At 46.8% G+C, this 20,566-nt stretch overlaps 1 protein-coding gene across 2 annotated transcripts in view; it reads right to left on the bottom strand.

The window, feature by feature from the left end:
• IFTAP (intraflagellar transport associated protein) overlaps window positions 1–20,566 on the bottom strand; it is an 898,282-nt gene that overhangs the window by 258,434 nt on the left and 619,282 nt on the right. The window contains exons 6-8 of one of the 2 annotated variants that reach the window (XM_069623346.1): window positions 5,477–5,594; window positions 5,273–5,383; window positions 4,581–4,791 (exon numbers count right to left, since the gene is read on the bottom strand). The exons of the other annotated variant lie outside the window; for it this stretch is intronic. Coding sequence (XP_069479447.1) covers window positions 4,773–4,791; window positions 5,273–5,383; window positions 5,477–5,594 — 248 coding nt within the window. The 3' untranslated portion in view covers window positions 4,581–4,772. Of the gene's footprint in view, window positions 1–4,580; window positions 4,792–5,272; window positions 5,384–5,476; window positions 5,595–20,566 lie in introns of those variants that run through there. 2 annotated transcript variants of the gene reach the window in all.

Genomic DNA, 20,566 nt, shown 5'->3' on the forward strand with positions numbered 1-20,566 from the left:
TGTCATTGTGGTCTATTGTTTTTGCTCTCTTTTTTACAAGCCAAACAATGCTTATATGTGAGCCTACCTATGACATTAGTGGGGCAAACATGAGGAAACTAGGAGTAATGAACACTAGTTCCTTTCACACTAGTACTGGGACGAGGAAGAGGTATTACCCAAAAATCTCGGGGGGGAAAAAAGTTTGGTAGATTTGACTGACTTTTGACAGTGGGAACATTTCGTACATCTGAAAAATTGCAATCAAATTCACTATACAGTACCATTGGGGTGAACAAGGGCAGCAAGGTTTGCAGGGGTGTCGCCCCACCCTTTTTGCTACAATGGTACCGGGTTGTGGGGTGGCCCCCGCTTCATGTACAGAAAGTTGTAAAAAAAAAAAAAAAGAGGAGGACACTATGGTGCCCATTCTCAACCACGAACCACGTAAGTGAAGGGAACCGCCATCACAGGGAGATGGGGGAGTCGGCGGCAAACAACGACGACTGACGCCAATAGGTAAGTAAGGGGGCAGGTTGGGTAGAGGAATGCGCTGGAAATCATGCAGCTTTTTAGAAATAGAAATTTTGCAATCTAGTGAAATCACGTAGATCCAAAGAAGATGCCTGCAAAGTACTGTGAAGGTCACGCATGTCCCTTTAACTATGGTCAGGCAAGTTCAATTGGGAGCTAAGTAGTTGCAGGTGTATAAACGCAGACACAAGGAGCAACACAGGAGCAACAGGGAGGCTGGTGTGAGAGCTGAGAGAAGGACAGGAATGAGAATGGGCTGGAAAGAAGAAAAGGAGAACCTGTCATGTATTGCAGTGGCAGGTGTGAGCAATCGAAAGCAGAGGTTGCGTGGTAGCAGAGAGGCTGTGGCAGACCGAGTTAGCGTCGGGGGCAGAGTGCACCGGGAATGAGGATTCGTGGATGTTTGAATCCTACCCCGTCAGTGGCCAAAAAGTTTGTACTCTGTGTGGCAAAGGTCACGCAGCAGAAGCACTGAAGTTGGAGATTGTGATGAAAAGTGCTCGTCGAATCAGACATGACGACCAAAGTGTCGAAGGAGCACTTAGAAGCCCCTGTGAGAAGACAGAAGCAGCAGCAGTTTGCATGAAGGTTCGCCGTGCAACCCAGCCACTTTAAAGAAACCAGTGAGTTTCTCTGAGCCCTGAAACCCCAGACCGCAATGCACTCGAATGCTGAAAAGTAACGCTGCAGTATGGTTAAAGCGATTCCCATTAACTGAACTAACACGCGAGCTGAAACTAAGTAGTAGACTATTGTGCGAAGAGTTACTTCACAAAGCAATTAAAAGGCAAGTTGCGTGTGAGGATTTTCACAGCAGGTAAGCGAGTCTTTGTATCCCTTGTCAATGAAAGCTTTATTTCGCGAATCGAAGGGAACGAGAGAAACACTCATTATAAAAGAAGCTTTATGAATACTGAACTGAATGAAAATTTGTTGCAAAACTAAATCGCAGCCACTGAACACTGAGTTGAGCAAAACATAATGGGCAAAGCTGTTAACTGATGAGTCAAACGAGAAAGTGCCCATTTGAAAATAACCTGCAGAAAAGAGTGCAAGTATGAAAGAGACAGAGAGGTGGGAAATGAATAAGTCCACCACAAAGTGAATTATATGAACAGAGAAGCTGCACATAAAGTCAAGAGGCTGACAAAGAGAAACTAAGTGAATGTAAATTGGAACACAGGGCAAAGGTAGAAGAACCTGTGTGGGCTGAAGGGCCTAGGGTTCCTGGTTGTGCGGCCTGTGATGGGTGGACCATGCGGTCTGACAACTGCACCTAGACCAGAGAAATCGAAAATTGTGAAAACCAAAAACATTGTGAAACGCACAAAGAAGGAACACTATAGGTGACCAGTTGATGCAACACAGAGGAAAAGTCAGGTTGACCTGGAGTTATGTTGAACTTTTGAAAACCAGAAACAAGTACAAGTTGCTACATTGAAGTCTTATGGAAGGGAACCCTAAAACTTCAGGAATTGCAGATGCTGTCTTGAGGGCAGAACCCCAAGACGCTTTTCATGTGAACTGTGTTGCCTTGAACTTGGGGAAGAAGACCACGTGAATTGTGTGGAAGTGTAAAGCTTTGAACTTGAGAAAGGTAATCTTGAGACTTTTGAGGAACATTCTTGAACTTGGGGAAGGGGAGCTGAAAAGGAAGCAAAGAGCTGGAAGAAGCTCAGAACTTTGGTTTGATCACCATTTCTTTGATTACTGACATCCATACACATTGTTTAGCTTTAGTTGTGAGGGCAAGAATAGGTTTTGGACACAGATAGACTTAAGTTGAACTCTTTGACTCAGACTTTCCTTAGTTTCATTTGGGTAGGAAAATCCCACCTTAGCTTAGGGCAAGTTAGGCCTACTACCATCCTGACATTTGAGTTAATAAATAATTTCTGTTTGAACTTTGAATCTGTTGTTTCACAGGTCTTGCTTCATGAAGCCTTCTCAATACAGATGAAAAACAAGAAAGCTAATGATACATCCTACATACAACTGCTACAGCCCTGTGGCCTAACCAGTGCAAACTCGATTCTAGTCAGACTCTAAGCTTGCAGTAACCATTTCCACAGTGGATAACCTTATTTTTCAAAAAATCCATTACCAAGTGATGGGCCCATAAACATGTTGCATCAATAATAAAGACTTTGTAAACCCTGTAAGGCTAAGGTCCATCAATGCAGTGCTGTTGGTTCCTATTGCGAGGAACCTCAGGGTGTCCTAACTCCTTTTCCCCAGGATCCTCCTCTCAGGAGGCCCGTGTAAGAACTCATGTTGGCAACAAGTAAGACGGACACAAATGATCATGGTACAAGGGTGTTAATTGAACAATGAATGCTGTATGCAGGTTGGAAAAACGCCTAATCTAAACCTAAATCTAAGATGGGAGCAAGCATTGACAGTTCTGTTCCAGTCTATTAAGGGCCTCGTTGGCCAAGTCTCATTTCTCTGGAAAGTCTCTTGTTTTCGAGGGCCTGAAGTTTTCAAATAACCAAAAAGTTCAGTTAACAAAATGAAAGTTTGTTTCCACAGTTCAATTTGGGCGATGGTTTCACCCCTGGGTCCCCCTCTTCTGGGCGCTGGCCCTTCAACAGTTCTTATCGATATCAAGGCCTTCTGTAGCTGAGTCTCCTGCTTTCGAGGGCCTGATGGGCTCACAAAAAACAACGTACACAAAGTTCTTTCACACAAGTCTCCAAGGTGATGACTTCACCTCTGGGTCCACTTCTTCTGGGCGGTGATCCTTCACGTATCGTATTCCACAATAACACTTCTTTTGTTACTGAACTTTGGGTGATAGCTTCAACCTGGATCTCCCTTGGTCGGGCTAGGACCCCTCTTGACTGCCAGTCTCTCAAATGTTAATATCTTTTAAAACAGTTCCAGTAGACATCCCTCGGCCGGGTTCACTTCAGTCAACACACTGCTTCTTGGAACTTTAGACTTGCCCCCTCTTCGTCAGAATCCCTCGGTCGGGTTCACTCTTGCTAACTTCACATTCACATTACTCTCAAGTGTTGCGGGATTCACTGCCCTTGCTTCTCTCAATGCAGGATTCACTTTCCTTTCTTGCCTTCTCTCAATGCAGAATTCACTTCCCTTGCTTTCACACAGTTGGAAGATCAAAGTCTTAAGACTGTGCAGGGATTTTACTAGACCTCCTGAATTACCACTTTGACCTCTTTTGGTAGCTCTCCTACGGCCTTCTGGTACTTGTAGTTTCGCTCAGATGGGGATCGACCAGAGTCTCTGCCGTTTTCCCTCTGCAGCTGTTCTCCCCTTAACACTTCTCACAGTTCATTGAACTTGGTTTAAACGCGCCAGTTTGCTATTCTCATTCAACACAGCCCAGTTCTTATTGGCTCTACCCTTGACTCACCGGCTGTGATGAATCGCTTGGTTTTCGGCTTCTCTGGAGTCAAGGCCGGTACCAGAGTCACAGGAGCTTTCCTCTCTCCTGCTTATCTGCGTAGGCTTGCCCGTGAAATGTTGGCATCTGCTGCAAGACACTTGCGCTATTGTTCGCAGTTTTAGGCTCTCTTCCACAAAGGTTTTGCGGGCCTGGGGCGAAAAGGGCACAGTCACTTCTCTTCTCCACACCCTTTTGATTCCTGCTGCCTTTCTCCTTGGCTTGAACTGCCACGCCTGGTTAGCCTTCTTATCGTGTTGTCCACTGTGTTTGCCTTGCTCGTACTGTGCTCTCTTGCTCCACCTTTTATCCCTGTGTGGAAGGGAAATGGCCGTCAGTGTGTGTGTGATTCTGATCAATTGCCTGACTTTGCCTGACCCTTGTATTGGGACATGTCAGGTAAACAGTTTTATTACAAGTCTGTTGTCTTCTACATCGAGGAAAAGTGTGGGTATCGGAATTATAGTCTTGTATGCAAAAGGGGAGAAGTTGGAATGTCAGAGTATCCTACAGGATGGGATAGGGTTTGTTTGTGAAATGGACGAGAATGGAGAAAATAGAAGAGGACCCAAAAAGTGGGGCCCTCCCGTCCCCTGCACACTGTTTACTGATGCCACATAGGGCCTTCAAATATATGGATATAGATATATAACAGCAGTTTGTTAGTTGAGCATATAACAATTTATTTGGCAAAGAGGAAAACAAAATTTGCCAAAAGGCACATTCTGTTGTACAAAGTAATTCGTGACGTTTAACATATTAAAACAAATTGCGAAGAAGCAATAAATGATGGAGAGGTGATGCTGTCCAATTGTGGAGTGGCCGACGCGTTTCGAGGGTAACCTCTTCTTCATAAGGGCCCAATTGAACTGTTGACAACATTTCAAGGAGACAAAAAAGTAAAATCTTTTATTTTATTTCCATAACAGTCAAGGACTGACTGACAAGCTGTACATAACTCGGGATGCTAGCGAGATGGTGAAGAGCAGAATACTGGAGATCTAGTATGGTGAAAAGAGTGAACTAACAGATCAAAGAGAAACACTCTATACTAATAGCTAAACACATAACAAAGGAGATGTATTGTGTGAGATCCACCTACATGGTGGGATCTAGAAAATGGCGTGATGAAGAGTCAGACAGATCGAGATAAGCCAAAAGCGGTAGTGGGTTCTAAATAGCAAGGACCACCCTTGAATAGTGAAAAAGCTGAGTCAATATGGGGAGCGTGTTTAAGAAAAAACCATACCCCTCCTGTGGACGGAGAAAGAATAACTCCAAAAGAGCGCTACTGAATAAAATAAATAATACTTAAAATAAACCGGAATTGGTTTTAAAGAATGCACTCACTCGAGTTGCGGGACGAGTAGCCAAGGCAACAGGGGCATCCGTGTGGTCAACAAGTATTCGAAACAATTATACGATGCAGGGCATCTGCAAAGAGACACGTACTGCTGGCACCTAAGTGGGGACATATACATTTCTGTTATACTGGAGAAAAATAAACCTGGGGTCTCCCAACCGGGCAAAGGGACCCAAGTAGCGGTAGCTTACCTGTACAGTGCGGGGAACACTGTTAGTGGAAACTGAAACCGGCAGGCAGTGGCTCCGCGCGGTCGTAACCTAGGGAACGAGCTGTGCTGGGGACACGCCGTCAGACGTAGAAAGGAAACTAAATAATAAACATAGAAAAGGGCATAGAAGCCGGTGAGTGAGGAATATGGAGGCCATCATGCAATGGCGCATAGTGCAAGCGTACTCATAGGGACTGACCAGAGATCAGGATAAATAAGAAAAGTAGAGTTAATATGTTCCATAATGAAACATAAGAATTCTGGTGTTCACCATCGCAACGCATTTTATAATTTTGGTTCTAATGGAACAGAAATTTGTGAATAGTACAATAATCGTTACAGTCATGATAGATAGCACAAATGGTACATGCAGTTTACTCTTAATAGTCCAAAACAAATCATGTAGAGTCATGAGGCTACTCATTATATAGTGAGACAAGTATAATTCAATGGCAAGGGGATAAAAGATTGCGATGTAGCCTATTACTCATACAAGGTTCGAACGAATGGAGAGATGGTTCAATTGGTCATTCGTGAACAGGTGCAAACATTTAAGTGAATATAGGCAAGTCAAACATAGGAAAATACAGTTCCCTTGAAGAAAACATCAAAGTCACAACACTTGTAATGACAAAGAAAAAAATTTTTTTTAAGGTCCGGGATACTGACACTTGTGTATAGTAGTTGGCGATGTAACATGTGAGTTTCACAATTCACTATAGAAAGCAACTCAAAGAGAATTCATCATTCAGACCCTTAGGTTGCAAAGTGTCAAGTGTGTGGATCCAGTACTTCTCTCGCTGTGACAACAGGGATTGGTAATTGCCACCTCTGTGTGGACGTTTGACAATTTCTATGACTTGAAATTTAATTTGTGCAATCGTATGTTGGAATTCGATGAAGTGCCTTGCCACTGGGGATCTGAGATTCTTACATCTGATGGTGGATTTGTGTTCTGACCATCTTTCTTTGACGGGTCTTGTGGTTTGTCCTATGTATAATTTACCACAGGGACATTTCAATGAGTAGATGACACCTGCGGAGAGGCAGGTGGAAAAGTCTCTGATTTTGAATTTCTTCCCAGTTTGTGAAATGGACGAGAATGACCAGGATGGAGAACAGAACATAGGGTATTGTGGGAACTGTAGTAATTTATCTGAGCAGGTTGGAAGTGTGGAAAATAATAATCAGAGGGACGGGAAGACGAGTGATTGGGAGTATTCGGATATGGAACATGAAAACAGGGAATCTGAGAGAGATGGTTTCTGAATACAACAGAGTATGGGATCCTAGGGGATTTGTTACATACAGAGAGGATTGTAGGTTTAGGTAAGATAAATTCAATGGGAGGGAGGTTGGTAAACGTATTATAGCATACAAAGGCCCCATGTATATCGTCTTCCTCTTCATCTTCCCTGGTACAACAATGCATCTCACGAGGGTAATTTCCTGAGCATAATCCTGGGTTCCGTAATCCAGGTGATCCTCCCTTGCTTGTCCGCCCCCAGGGCTGTGATCTGAGAGCATCAGCCCTCCCCATGCCACCCAAAGGGAGACACAGTATTATACGAGGAGGAGGGGGAGGGGGATGAAGCCCCTGAATAAGAGTTTCCCTGAGGTCTACTTGGGGGAATACCTTCAGGTTTCTCACACCAGGGAAAGGCCATCACGTTTGGATCCCAACCTTGGGGGTGGATATGCGAGTGGGGATTACCAGGGTGGAGGGAACTTGGGGAGAGGACGTGTTTAGGTTAGGTGAGACACAGTATCCCCCTTTCTCTTTTCACAATGAGCCCTCCATCCCTAAAGACTTTGTGGGATATTGTCAACCCTTTCTCTTTTCCTCCTTCCAAACTGTCCCCCAGAAACAACACTTTAGTACTGGGACGAGGAAGAGACCAACTAGGAGGTCAAATCTCAGAGACAAAACAGAGGTATACATGCTCCTTTTATTACACCAGATAGTTTCAAACACCACTCTGGTGCTGAAACGAAGAAGAGGGCCACAACCAAGCATGTCTGCCTAATTGCGTTCTCCCAAGTCAGGCAAGAAAACTCAAGGAACCACACCTGCAATCACTGAGCACACCTGGTGAATATAAAAACGCCAGCCGTTTTGAGAGGTGGTCAAACGAGCTGCAGGAAAGGAAGCTGGAGACCCAGGTGGCTGGAGCGGTGTTGTGCAGGAGACAGGGACACCGGTGGTCGGCTTTACGAGAGAGTCTGGAGGTCCTATTACCCGCCAGAGCGGGTCTGCTTTACAGAAGCTGTGGAACTCCCATTGTCCCCAGCTGCTACCGTGTGAACACAGGAGAGCGTGCGGTATGCTCGGTGGAGACTGCAAGGGAGAGGCAGAGTCTGGGGAAGTTAAGAGCCGAAAACACCTGGAGCAGCCCGTCACAAACGACGCCAAGAAGAGGAGCAATGCCGCATGCAACCAGTGAGTGTAAAGCAAATACACACTCATGCGGGGGTGATGTTATGTTATACATATTTCTTAAGTGCGCTTTCGCCAAAAGGGATCATGGTGCTGGCAGCAATAGCATGTTGTGAGGGGCTAGAAGAGATGTGTCTTCAGCAGATAGTGAAAGACAAGATGATCCACAGTGGATGGCAGGGCAGACGTAAGGGCATTCCAGGCCTTGGCGGCGGCCACCGAAAAGGAACGGTCACCGACGTGGGAGAGTCTAACACAAGGGACTGCCACTACAGAGGCTGACTGTGAGCAGAGACAGCGAGATGGCACATACCGTGGACATTTTTGTTGAAGATATTCTGCCCCTATGCCAGAGAACGTGCAGTGAACGAGACAGAGGGACTTAAAAAGAATCTGCTGTTCAACCGGCAGCCAATTAACCTGTCTAAGCAAGGGGGACATATGCGCACCATAGGGAGGACGAAGAATGGTCCTGGCAGGCGCATTATGCAAAAGTTGGAGGCATTTTATATAGGGTGTTCCGGTAGCGCATGCCAAATTCTTTTGAAAATGCCAAACGAACTAAGAGTAACTTAAAGTACTTTTGAATGCCGAAGGAAGTACTTTTAAGATATTAAATGAACTGATACTAAGTGAAAGCAGTTTTGAATGCCACACAGAGTAAAGAGCCAATTGAATACTCATAAATGGAGCGAAAGCAAAGTATTGCATGATACAGACATTGCGGAATGTGTTTCATGAAGCAAGCAATGACAAAGTCAAGAGGATACCCAGGAGGGTATGAAAGTGAGAATTCAAGTACTGGCCCAAAGCTAAGAGGGCCCCAGAAATTGCAGGCAAAAAGGAAACCTGTGTTGGCAAGAGCCAGAGGAACACAGAAAAGCATAACAAAGTACATGGCGGCTTAGTAGGACACGGACAGTGCCTGAAGAGTGTGATACTGAGGAATCAACTGAACATCACTGGCATATGGAAGCAGAGGCAATTGTTTTATGGAAACAGTAAGAAGGGGTATCAGTTTCGTGACCTGTTATGGGATGATCGGGCGGTCCGTCAAATGCAAGTAGAATGAGTGCCCCATATAAAAGAAGCCAAGGAAAGTTTGTTTAAAGAAGCTTATATGTTGTGTGAAAAACCGGAGGGTATTCTCCCAAGTAGACCTCGGTAGACCCTTATTCAAGTGGCCAGGGGAGGGCGGTGCTCTCAGATCCCAACCCTGGGAGTGGACAAGCGAGGCAGGATCACCTGAGTAAGGAAGCATGGGTTTATGCTCGGGGGCATACCCAAAGGGAGACGCAGTATTATACGAGGAGGAGGGGGAGGGAGATGAAGCCCCTGAGGTTTTTCTTGGTTATTCCACATCTACCTCCCTTCCATCCAAAGAAGTTCCCTTAACAACCTCCTCCCACCCTGTTACCCTCAAAACTCATAACTCCCAGAATCCCTGTTTCACCGGTTTCCATTCGAATACTCCCCATCCTTCGACTCCACGTCCCACTGGTTATTCTTTTATGAATACCCAAACTATTATGACAGCAAACTATCGGTCCCACAATCACCCATGTTCATTTGACGATAACGGTTATTCATGTTTGTCCCAAAAACTCTCCTACCCATTTTGAAAACCCTCCAAAACCCGCCCTTCTGAGATCACCAAAAACCCCTCTGAAACAATCCCGTAAGACAATCTGACCGTCCCTTTTCCGACATGAACACAGTTTTACCCCATGGAAGACAGCGATCTTCTAATAAAACTGTTCACCTGACATGTCCCGACATGTCCCGACACAAGGGTCAGGCAAAGTCAGGCAATTGATCTAAATCACTCACACCTGAAGGCCCTTTCCTATCCCCACAGGGATAAAAGGTGGAGAAAGAGAGCACAGTGCGAGAAGGGTAGACCAAACAACGAGACAGCTACCCAGGCCCGGCAGTTCAAGAGGAAGAGAAAGGCGGCGAATATCGAGAGGCTGACAAGGAGAGACACAACCTTGCCCTTTTCAGCAGAGGAAATAGTAAGGCCGAGGACAATAGCCTTAGTGTGCTGCAACAGATGTCAATGGTACACAGAGCGTGTCAATGCTGATAAGCGGGAGCGAGGGGAACTCCTGCTATCGGCCGTGACTCCAGTTACGGGGAAAGCCAAGCAGTTTATCACAGCACGTGAGTCGAGGGGAGAGCCGAAAAGAGCCGGGCTGTGGTGAATGAAAGACGCAGAGTGGCAAGTTGAACTAAGTTCAAAGAACTGTAAAAGTGTTGAGGGGAGACAAGCTGCAGAGGGAACCGGAAGCACGTGAGTGCTACCTCGAGAGACTCTGGTTGAAACTACAGGTACCAGAAGGCCGTAGCAGTGCCGCCAAGGTAGCGGTCATACAGGAGATCAAGCAAAATCCATGTACAGTCAAAAGCCTTTGATCTAACAACTATAAAGAAAGCAAGGGAAGTGGACACAGAAGGGGAAAAGTCTAAAGTCCCAAGAAACAGTGTGTTGACAAATGTCCACTGCAATGGTTTAAAAAGACGTCAAAGATTTGTTAGTAAAGGAAAAGCCATAGTGAACCCGGAAGAGGGAGGCTAAACGTAGAGAGGGGTCAGTGCCCAGAAGAGGGGGACCCAGGGGTGAAGAATTCTCACCCGAAGGAAAACCAGGAAACAAACTCATTTTTGTTGAAGGAACTTTTGGTTTGTTATTGAATAACACTTTGTTGAGAGACATAGTGAACCCGGCGGAGGGAGGCCACCTTTTGAGAGGGGCCCAAGCCCGAATGAGGGAAATCCAGGAGTGAAACCCACACACCCAAAATCCATTAAGAAAAGGAACTGTTATTGATTTATAGAATACAATTTGTGAAGGGTCAGCGCCTAGAAGAGGGGGACTCAGGGGTGAATCCATCACCCAAAGAAAACGTGAAAAGGAACTTGTGTTTATTTGTTTTTGGAATACGTCAGGTCCTCGAAGGCAAGAGACTTTCAGGTGAAACGAGATTTGGCCATCGACGGTCCTGATAGACTGGAACAGAACTGTTGACTCGTGATAGGAAAGCTTGAGTCTGTGCTGTGCTCCAAGATCCCACTTTACCCCATGCTCAAGGGAAAGAAGACCCACGCTACCACATCCTGACATATTATTTGACAACACTTCTTTCTTTCCTTGAAAACCATCCCACACCATTTTTGGAATTAGTTGTAAGGTTTGGCAATAGGGTTCTTAGAATATGCCCTTTTTATTTGACACAACTCCACTAGGACTGCCTTATTTTCATTTGATGGTCAACACTTGCTCCCATCTTAGATTTAGGCATTTTTCCAACCTGCATACAGTTTAATAAACACCCTTGAACTGTGATCACTTGTGTCTGTCTTGACTGTTGCCACCATGGGTTCCTTACAGTTGCAACAGCCTAATATGGAAAATTGAAGTTAAGAAACAGAACTTGGTAAGTGATCTTAAAAGGAGCTGGGAAGTATCCCAAAAACTGCATTATTTTTGAAAGGACGGGAGAATTGAACTCTTGGGGAAGGGAATCCCAATATTTTGTGAACTATTTGGAACTTGGGGAAGGGGAGGCTGGTACTAAGCCCAGAGCTGGAAGGAGCTCTGAACTTTCTTTTGGAACACTATTCTTTTGCTGCGGACTTCCCTACACATTGTATACAGTTAGTTGTGAGTGCAAGTAAAGGTTTTGGACACAGACAAATATTTGATTTGGGCATCCTGACACAGACTATCCTTAGTTTTCATTTAGGTAGGGAAAAACCACTTTAGCATATGGCAAGTTAGGCCTTACTCCACCCTGACTTTTTAGTTAAAATAAAACCTTTGAGTATGAATTTGAATCTGTTGTCTGTGTCTTGCTTCATGATGCCTTCACACTATACATGAAATCAAAGACCTAACTCCTATCTAGAACAGCCATATGCTGAGATGGCCTTCCTCTCAAACTAAAGGCCCGTGTTTTTCTCAAGTCCCCTACGAAAGCACTTGGGTAAATGAAGGCGGGTGGGGAGGGATGCCAGGCAGCCACCCCCCTTCACCTGCCAATCCTTGATGCTTGTTACAAAATATGTACACTGTATCACAATGTTTTGCTTTGCTAGTACATGTTCGACTTTATTTATTTTATTTGTTGTTAGCACCCAAGACCCAGAGGTATCGCAGCGCTAGAATTACATAGGTGAAAATACAATAGGCAGGTACATGATAACATGGCATGACAGTGTTGTTAACAGCTGGTACAAATTATCATGCACATTTGTTAGAGAACAGTTTTGATTTTTTTGCAGAAGATCAGGTAGGAGGGTTCATTTCTGATAGAAAGGAGGAGATTGTTCTGCAGTGCAGGCATGATGGTGGTGAAGCTAGATCCTCCTGCTCTTTTTCTGGTGAATCTAGGGGTGGTAAGGGAGGAGGAGGAATGCAGGTTGCACAGAGTGGACTTTCTGGTGATGCAGTGGGTGAGGTAATGGGGGGCGGTGTTGTGGAGGCAACGATGTGTGATGGACAGCATTTTAGATTCAATGCAGGCCTTGATAGGAAGCCAGTGTGCTTTGCGTCTGATTAAAGAGATGTGGTCTGATCATTGGAGGCCCCACACTACCCTAAGTGCGTAGAGCCTCAAACGATTATTCTATATTGTAATCATATATTTTGTATTATGTCATGCTATGTTGCAACTTGTTTTACTGTGTGCATAGTTTCATGATGCTTGTGATGTCCTGCTAGGTCTGTCACTGTGTCTGTGATCTTGGAAACTTTATTCTGTGAGTAGACTAGAGGGACGGGGCTCAGCAAACCTGTTTACTTTCAACTGTATTCTACTCTATTTGCTGCATAAAAACACACAGTGGTACTTGAGCTATTGCTGTTGTTGTCTATCCTGTTGTAGGTGGGCTATCCTCATATTATACGTACTGAGTGGAGTGGCAAACCTGGCTAGGGTTTCAACTATTTTTAGCTGTATTTGCTGCATACAAACACAAGTGCTGAGACCTGTGCTGATGTTATTGGGCCCTATTCCTTTTCCTGTTGCAGTGGGGAACACCAACAGTCCTTTAAGATGTCACCCTGAAATTGAAGTATTACCCTTCCCCACATCTTGCCCACCCTTGTAGTGGCCTTCTTACTTCAGTGTTAGGCCTGCTCATACAGCTCTGTCAGGCTGCTAGCTACCATTTTAGCATAACGACCGAGCAGTGACAATGACTAAGAAGAGACCATCTCTGAAGGACACTACGTTGTGTTCCTACCCCTGTGAAGGCATCATGAAGCAGGACACAGACAACCGATTCCAAATTCAAAAGCACCAATTCTATTAACTTGAAGGTCAGGATGGAAAAAGGCCTAACTTGCCCTATGCTAAGGTGGGATTTCCCTACCTCAATAAAACTAAGGAAAGTCTGAGTCAAAGAGTTGAACTGAAGAATATGTGTGTCCAGAATCTAAACTTGCCCTCACAACTTTATCTATATAATGTGTAGGGAGTTCAACAACCAAAAGTAAACATGTTTAACACAACATTCTGAGCTTCTTCCAGCTCGCAGCTTCTTTTCAGCTCCCTTCCCCAAGTATAAAACAGTTCCACAAAGAAAAGTCTTAAAATTGCCTTTCTTGGATTTAAGATTCAATAGTCTTATTCAGGTCTCAGGGTTGCCTTCCCCAAGTTCCAAGTGACACAGTTAAGTAAATAAAAAAACGTAGACCACCGGGGATCCGGACAGTGATGGCCGCCTAACCTTGTGCTCCATCAGTTCCAGCCCCTCTGTCGAGATTGGGAGCGAGAAGCAGACCAGTAGGCGAGCAAATGTGCTGCTGGTGTGGAGATAAAGTCCCTGTGACTCCTTGGGCGAAGTTTGAGGTCGGGTCCGTATCGCCGGCCATAATAGCGGGAGCGGAGGCTCCAGAGAGAGGTGGCAGTCCCCAGAGGCCTCTGGGTGCGCTGTGAACTGTGGCCGTGTGGGCCTGCCCAGCGAGATTGACGGTGCTTGGAGGGGTAAGAAGACCCTGCGGGACATTGTAGGTGTGGCTGGTAGCCAGGAGCCGGGGGGAGTGCACTTTGCAGCAAGCGGGAGGTGCCTGAGCAGCCCAGAGCCTGATTGGAGAATAATGGGAGACTGTGGCCTGAGCCTTAGAAGGGGGAGTAGGGGGGAGGGTGTTGCGTGCGAAGCGCAACCACAAGAGGCACAGTGTGGAACTGCAGGGGTGCCAGCCTGCTGTCATGGCATCCGGGTGGCCTTGATACTGAAGGGAGAGGGCTGTGCAGACTAATCCAGGCAGTTACCTGTGAGTAAGGGCCACTGAAGGACTGTGTGCCTGAAGTGCTTTTGACCAAGGGGAGGGAAAGAGGACGTTGGCCCTCGGGCCTTGGGCACCCGGAGGATGCAACTTGGCAGGGTGTAGTGGCAGGGAAGCAGATTCGGCTGCCCACACAAGCTTCACGGACGAGAGTCAGTGTGAAATAAAGGTGCCCTGCACAGGGCTGAGGGTTGGCTCCCACCTGAAGGAGGTTTTGCAGCTGTGACAGGAGTGGTGGAGTGGGCGCCACCGGTACAGGTGTACAGGGGGCTGAAGCCCATGCGACTGGAGTGGAGGGAGGAGGGGCTGAGGTCTCTTCTCCCTGGCGTTGCATGGAGGGGGCCTCCTGAAAGAAGCCCTGACACATGGTGGAAAAGGAAGCTAGAGCCTTGGCCGCTGCCCCCATGTTTGATCAGGAGGGGGAGGCTGGCCAAAAAAGGCTGGATTCAGAGGTCATTCACTGTAGTACAGCTGAGTGCTTACGCCGTTTCAGGCACATGACTAGCATGGACCAGATCAGTGGAGTAGGTCCAGTGATGGCATTGTCCCAGGTGGATGTTCAGTCATTGTCTACTAAAGAAGATATCATAGATGTCCTTCAGGAGATTATGGCTATGAGAAGCAAGTTGCAGACCTCAGTGTCAGACTTGAAGGGGAGAGTGGATGTGATTGAAAACAGGCTGGAGGGGATAGAGGCTAAATACCTCAACCCGGACATCTTCAACATTAAATTTGAAGGCAGACTGAGAGACCTAGTAATCAGGGGGTAGGAGGTACAATTTAAGCTGGACGATCTAGAGAACAGGGAAAGGAGGAATAATTTGTGGATTTTTGGGCTGAAGGAATGGAGAGCAGAGACCCTCACTGAGGTGCACGGGAAGGTGGAGGCCTTGGCCAATTCCCTGTTCGCAGATGAAGGTGGGAAGGAGGTGGTTATCAAGTGCGTAAACCGTGGTGGTATGAGTGGTTTATAGTCATAATGTCGACAGTCAAAATGTCGAAAAATAAAATGTCGACTTTTTTTTTCAATGCATTTTTTTTTATATGGGGGGGTTCCCCCCCCAACCCCCCCTTTTTTTAATTTTTCCCTTTTTTTTAGCTCCCAAACCCCTAAAATAAATATATAATTAAAAAAAGAGAAAGTCGACATTTATTTTTCGACATTATGACTGCACACCGTATGAGTATGGGATCTGGGCCCGGATCGGTGGTGGTTAAGGTCCTCTGATATACCAACAAAGAAGTAGAAGTCCTGGAAAGGGCAAAGAAAAAACACACATTCCAGTTCGAGGGAGCCACTATACAGATTTATCAAGACCTCTCCAGTCTTACCCTGGCAAGGAGGGTGGGCAGACCCCTTACCACTTGGCTCAATGCGAGAGTAGTGCGCTATAGATGGGTTTTCCCCTTCGTCCTGACTTTTGAGATTGAGGACGTGGAATATCGTGTGACGAAGGGGGCAGAGGCAGAGGAGGATCAATGGCACCTTATGGAAGAAGAAAAGGAGGGTGAACTGGAGCAGGAGGAGGGCGTAGAGGCAGAGAAGAAAGAGGCTGGGTGGCCAACTGCAATGAAAAAGAGTTCCAAGGGGAAGCAAGTACAGGCGTTTGAACACTGTCACCGGTGAAATGAGATCACTGTTCATAGGTAGTGGATACTGGGTTGCACTTGTTTTATAGTGGGCTATCATGAGTTTGGTCTGTTTCACTGAGGCATGAGGTTGCTGTATTAGGAGGAGCGAAATTTGGGGCAGTTGATCTTGGTGGCCCGTTGAGGAATGTTTATTAGTTGTTCTTTTCTCTTCGGTTTTTCCTTTCTTCTACTTTTTCCCTTTCCTATCTTCCCTCTTCAATGGGCAGCCCCCCCTTTGAGACCAAGGGGGGAGGGGTGCTGTTTGTTGGGTTTACTGAAGGGCGGGAGCTGGTACGGGGAACTTCATCAATGAAGAACAGACTAAGGTTGTGGTGGACTTCGTTATTCTCGCTCCAGCTTGGTATGGTAGTCAGCCAATGATATGGGGAGCCAATTTCAGGGGTGGGGGGCAGACCGTATGCGAACTGGGACCCTGCATGTCAAGGGGTTAAATTCTCTTAATAAGCATTCCTTGTTGGCCAGGGACTTTAGGAGGAGTGAATAAAATGTGCTATTTGTGCAAGAAACAAGATTGGTACGAGGGCTGGAAAGGAAGATCCTGTGTAGCTCGATTGGGCAATCCTGTTGGGCATCTAGCGATGTTAAAAGAGGAGGGGTAGAGATCCTCATGCATACGCGGTTTAGAACGGAGGAGGTGGCAGTGTGGAGGAATGTAGCAGGAAGGGCGTTGTTTGTCTCGGGCACTATCGGGAGTGCAAAACTCTCTTTTGCTATGCTTTACGCCCCCAACGAAGGGTAATTGAATTTCCTAACAGAGACTATTGTAGAGGTTAGAAGAGAGGGTGCTGGATTCCTGATCTTGTGCCTTTTGCATTCAAATAGATTTTAATAATAACTTCCCAAAAAACATTTGTCATGTTTGTCGATTTTGCATACAGCAGACTAAAACTGCATGTGGTGCCCGTTTTATGTTGAGATTACATACCCTAATCTTGTGCACTTCCTGTATTGTCAAGTGGAAGGGGGGTATAAATAAAGATAGTTTTCATTAGTTTAGGTAGCAATCGATCGAGGAAACAGATTGGAGACATAGAAACTGAAGAGAAGAATGATCCAAAGAGTGTCTCATCGATGGGCCGACTCTGGTCTTCCAAATGTTTCTCCTCATGTACATTAAAACAGGTCTTGCTGCCAGTCTGGCGTATGGTGTAGCCCATTTGCTGTTGCATGTATTTTTGGTTATGCTTTGTCTGATGCTTTGTCTGATGTTCTTTGAGCCACACTATGAATAGTCCCGTCATTAACCATTATTTGCCACAACAGAGGTCAGGATTACTTAGAGGTAATCTTCATTACTCATAGTATCAGTTCTTATCAGTTCTTAATCTATGTGGTGTCCCACCTCTCCAGAAAACCTTCTATTTCTTTTTCTCTTCCCTTAGGTCCCGCCCCTTGCTAGATGTTATAACCCCCAACCCGACAGGCCTAGTTATGCATAACCAAGCCATTGCTCTGTTCAAGCATGTCAGGCGGGAGAAGTGGGATGCATGTACTGTGAAAAGGAAGAGATAGACTAGGAGTAATGATGATTACGGTTAAGTAATCCCCACACTACCTCTACATCCTGATAGAAACATGAAGGCGTCCTCACTTCCTTCTCCCAGATATCCTCTGCTCAGGTGGACAAGGAAAGGCCATCACCTTTGGATCCCGACCTTGGGGATGGATATGCAACAGAGGATCACTAGGGTGTAGGAGAGTTGGGGAATGGAAGGAGGGTGTCTTTAGGTCAGACACGGCAACCCCCATTTCCATTTCACAATGAATCTTCAGTCCCCGATGCCTTTATAACGTACTGTCAAAACCCCTGCCTTTCTTCCTTTCAAAATAACCCTCAGGTGAATCATCAGTATAAAGGGACAGGAAAGAGAAAAATAATCAGAACATCTCCTTATATGGTCATGCTAGCAGGGTTGGACTGGCCGCATCGGCCGATCGGCCACTGGCCGGTGTACTTTGAGAACCTGGGGGCCGGTTTTTCGTGAAGCCACCCCCTGGGCCGTTTTTTTTTAAAATTTACACAGTACACTGTGGCACAGCAGTGCATGAGTGCAGTGCCATGGCGCTGCGCTGCTTGCGTGAGAGTGTGCCAGCAGTAGACAGTGCCACACCACCACGGGACTGGGCTGGGCACGGGCCGCCCGTGGGTGGCCCAAGCTGCCGGGCCCGGGCCGTGTTTTTTTTTTTTACATGTTTGCATCGACTCAGGGCCTGGGCCAGGCTGGCTGCTGCTGCTGCCTCGCTCGCAGGCGCAGCACGGATAGGAAACTGACACCGACTGCAGCAGGGGGTGGGCAGGGGTCAGGAGGGCTGTCACGCATCATCAAAGCAAGGTAACAACACACACGTTGTTGTTACCTTGCTTTGATGATTTGATAAAGCAGCACATTAATTAGCAAATTTGCATGATGCCAATCGATGCATTATAATTTATGCATCATGCAGATGCACCGTGCCAGCCATGGGCGTAGATGATGCTCACTGCTCACTCGCCTAGGGCCTGGGGGGCCGCCCCCCCCCGGCTCGCTCTGCTAATGAAATTAGCAGGCCTGCGCCGGCTGCGGCCTCCTCCTGCCGCCAGGGCTGGGCCGGGGGCTGGACTTGGGCCCCAGGGGGCACAGCACACAGTCTGGCGCCGGCCTCCACGCCCGCCCGGGTCCGGGCCCCGCCCCCAACAAGTTGCTTTCCAATTTTCAGGAAGGTGTTGCCCTTTGTGCAAAGTTGAAAGCAACTGTTGTGCCTGGGGGGCTGGGCCGGGGGCTCTGGGAATATGGATGTGGCTCAGGCTGCGGCGCTGTCCCAGACTCTGTGTCGCCGGGCGGCAACCACATGACTCGAGCTAGAGAATAAATTGGGCGTTCGTTGGGCCTCTCCTCCATGATCATCCCACTACGAGTACGAGAGACTCAGAGACAGCGAGACCGCAGACCGAAGTTCAGCAGGAGGAGCCACCGAGCCAGGCTGTGCTCAGGTAAGATGCACCACAAACCTTGCGCCCCCCCCACACTTCTTTGCAGTTGTGGGTGGGTGTTTGTACAGACTGCCTGTCTGGTTGGGGTTTCCATTTCCCTGATCCCTTTCTTTCTTTTTGTAGGGAGTCTTTGCCACCTTGTCCCACCGCCTCTCTCTCTTTCGACTTCTTGTGGTGGGGGGCTCCTGGGGCCTGCGACCCCTGCCCCCTTTACAGCCGGCCCGGGCGGGGAGGTGTATGTAGGCTTGGAGTGGAGCCCAGTCTTAGCTAACTCTCTTCTTGCAGGTGGCGGGTGCTGGCGGGCACTGGCTCGAAGTGGGGCATATAGCATTGTCTCGGGCAGACGGGCACGCACCAATGTGCCCACAGCTGGAAACGGCAATGTGTTCCTTTTGTGGCACTGTTTGAATAGTGCCCAAGGCGGAGTTTTCTGTTAAAATGTGATGCAAATTGTGCAATTTAAGGAACAGGGTGTGCGTGCGGGGCTGGGGGCTTGAGCTGGAAACGGCAATGTGTTCCTTTTGTGGCACTGTTTGAATAGTGCCCAAGGCGGAGTTTTCTGTTAAAATGTGATGCAAATTGTGCAATTTAAGGAACAGGGTGTGCGTGCGGGGCTGGGGGCTTGAGCTGGAAACGGCAATGTGTTCCTTTTGTGGCACTGTTTCAGTCTGTTTGAATAGTGCCCAAGCCTCTTGTCTATGTAGCAAGCATTGAACTCGCTGAGCCTTTTTAATATTGTATTTGGTAATGTATATGCTGTTGCCTATCTCCAAATGCACCACAGTATCCCTATCTAAATGATATGTGGAAGTGTACTTTTTCATGAGCGTTGTCAACTTTTTACATAACTGGCCATTTTAAATATGTAGAGTGTACTATTTTAACAAATACAGTTGATTAACTTCTGTACATCTCGCTTTTTACTGTGGAGAACGGCATAGGCGCATTTAAAATCCACTTTGCTGGATTGCATTCTAATTGCGCATACATACGTTATCCGTCGGGCTCCTTTGCCTTTTCTAAGTGTATAGCTGGTTTGCCTAATGTTTAGCAGTAGGTGGTCCACTGCCTAAATTGCAAACTCTATAATCTGAACACCTGGGTTCAAACTCCTCCATGCCAACTTCACTATTTTACATGATACATAGTGTTAATGTTCCTGTTGGCATGTATGTGGTGGGTTACGGGTAAGAGGGTGGAGGTGGGGCAGCGCCCTTCAACAGTGTTCTGTCAGTGCGGCCGACTTTCAGAAGTACACTGCCAATGCCTTGGGGAACTAGCAGTATGAGCAGTCATACGTAAGAATGCACAGTCACCGATAGAGTTTATCTATGGTTTGCCAGTTCTGTAGGACTCTTAACTGTGCGAGCTTACTTTACCGTTGGCTTGACAGCCGTGAAGTTTTCTGTTAAAATGTGATGCAAATTGTGCAATTTAAAGAACATTTATCCATAACAATGGAAAACTAAGAAGTAACCCATGCCCCTTTGACTCCCCAAAAAGTGGGCACACACGGCTCACACACACCACTCACTGAGACACCATTATTTTTCGTGTTTGGTTTTGGCATTGCCCTATTGTCCTGTAAGACAGTCCGAGTCTGTTGCTGGGGGGCTAAGCCCTCAGTTCTGCGCCCCGGTTTGTGGTTTTAGGGACACGGGAGTAGTCTGACGAGGCTGCTGCCCCCCCCCTCGTTCTGTTTCTGGGCGTGTACTGG

This window comes from Ambystoma mexicanum, chromosome 11 (genome assembly GCF_040938575.1).
Source record: "Ambystoma mexicanum isolate Mex_15411 chromosome 11, UKY_AmexF1_1, whole genome shotgun sequence".
NCBI lineage: Eukaryota > Metazoa > Chordata > Amphibia > Caudata > Ambystomatidae > Ambystoma > Ambystoma mexicanum.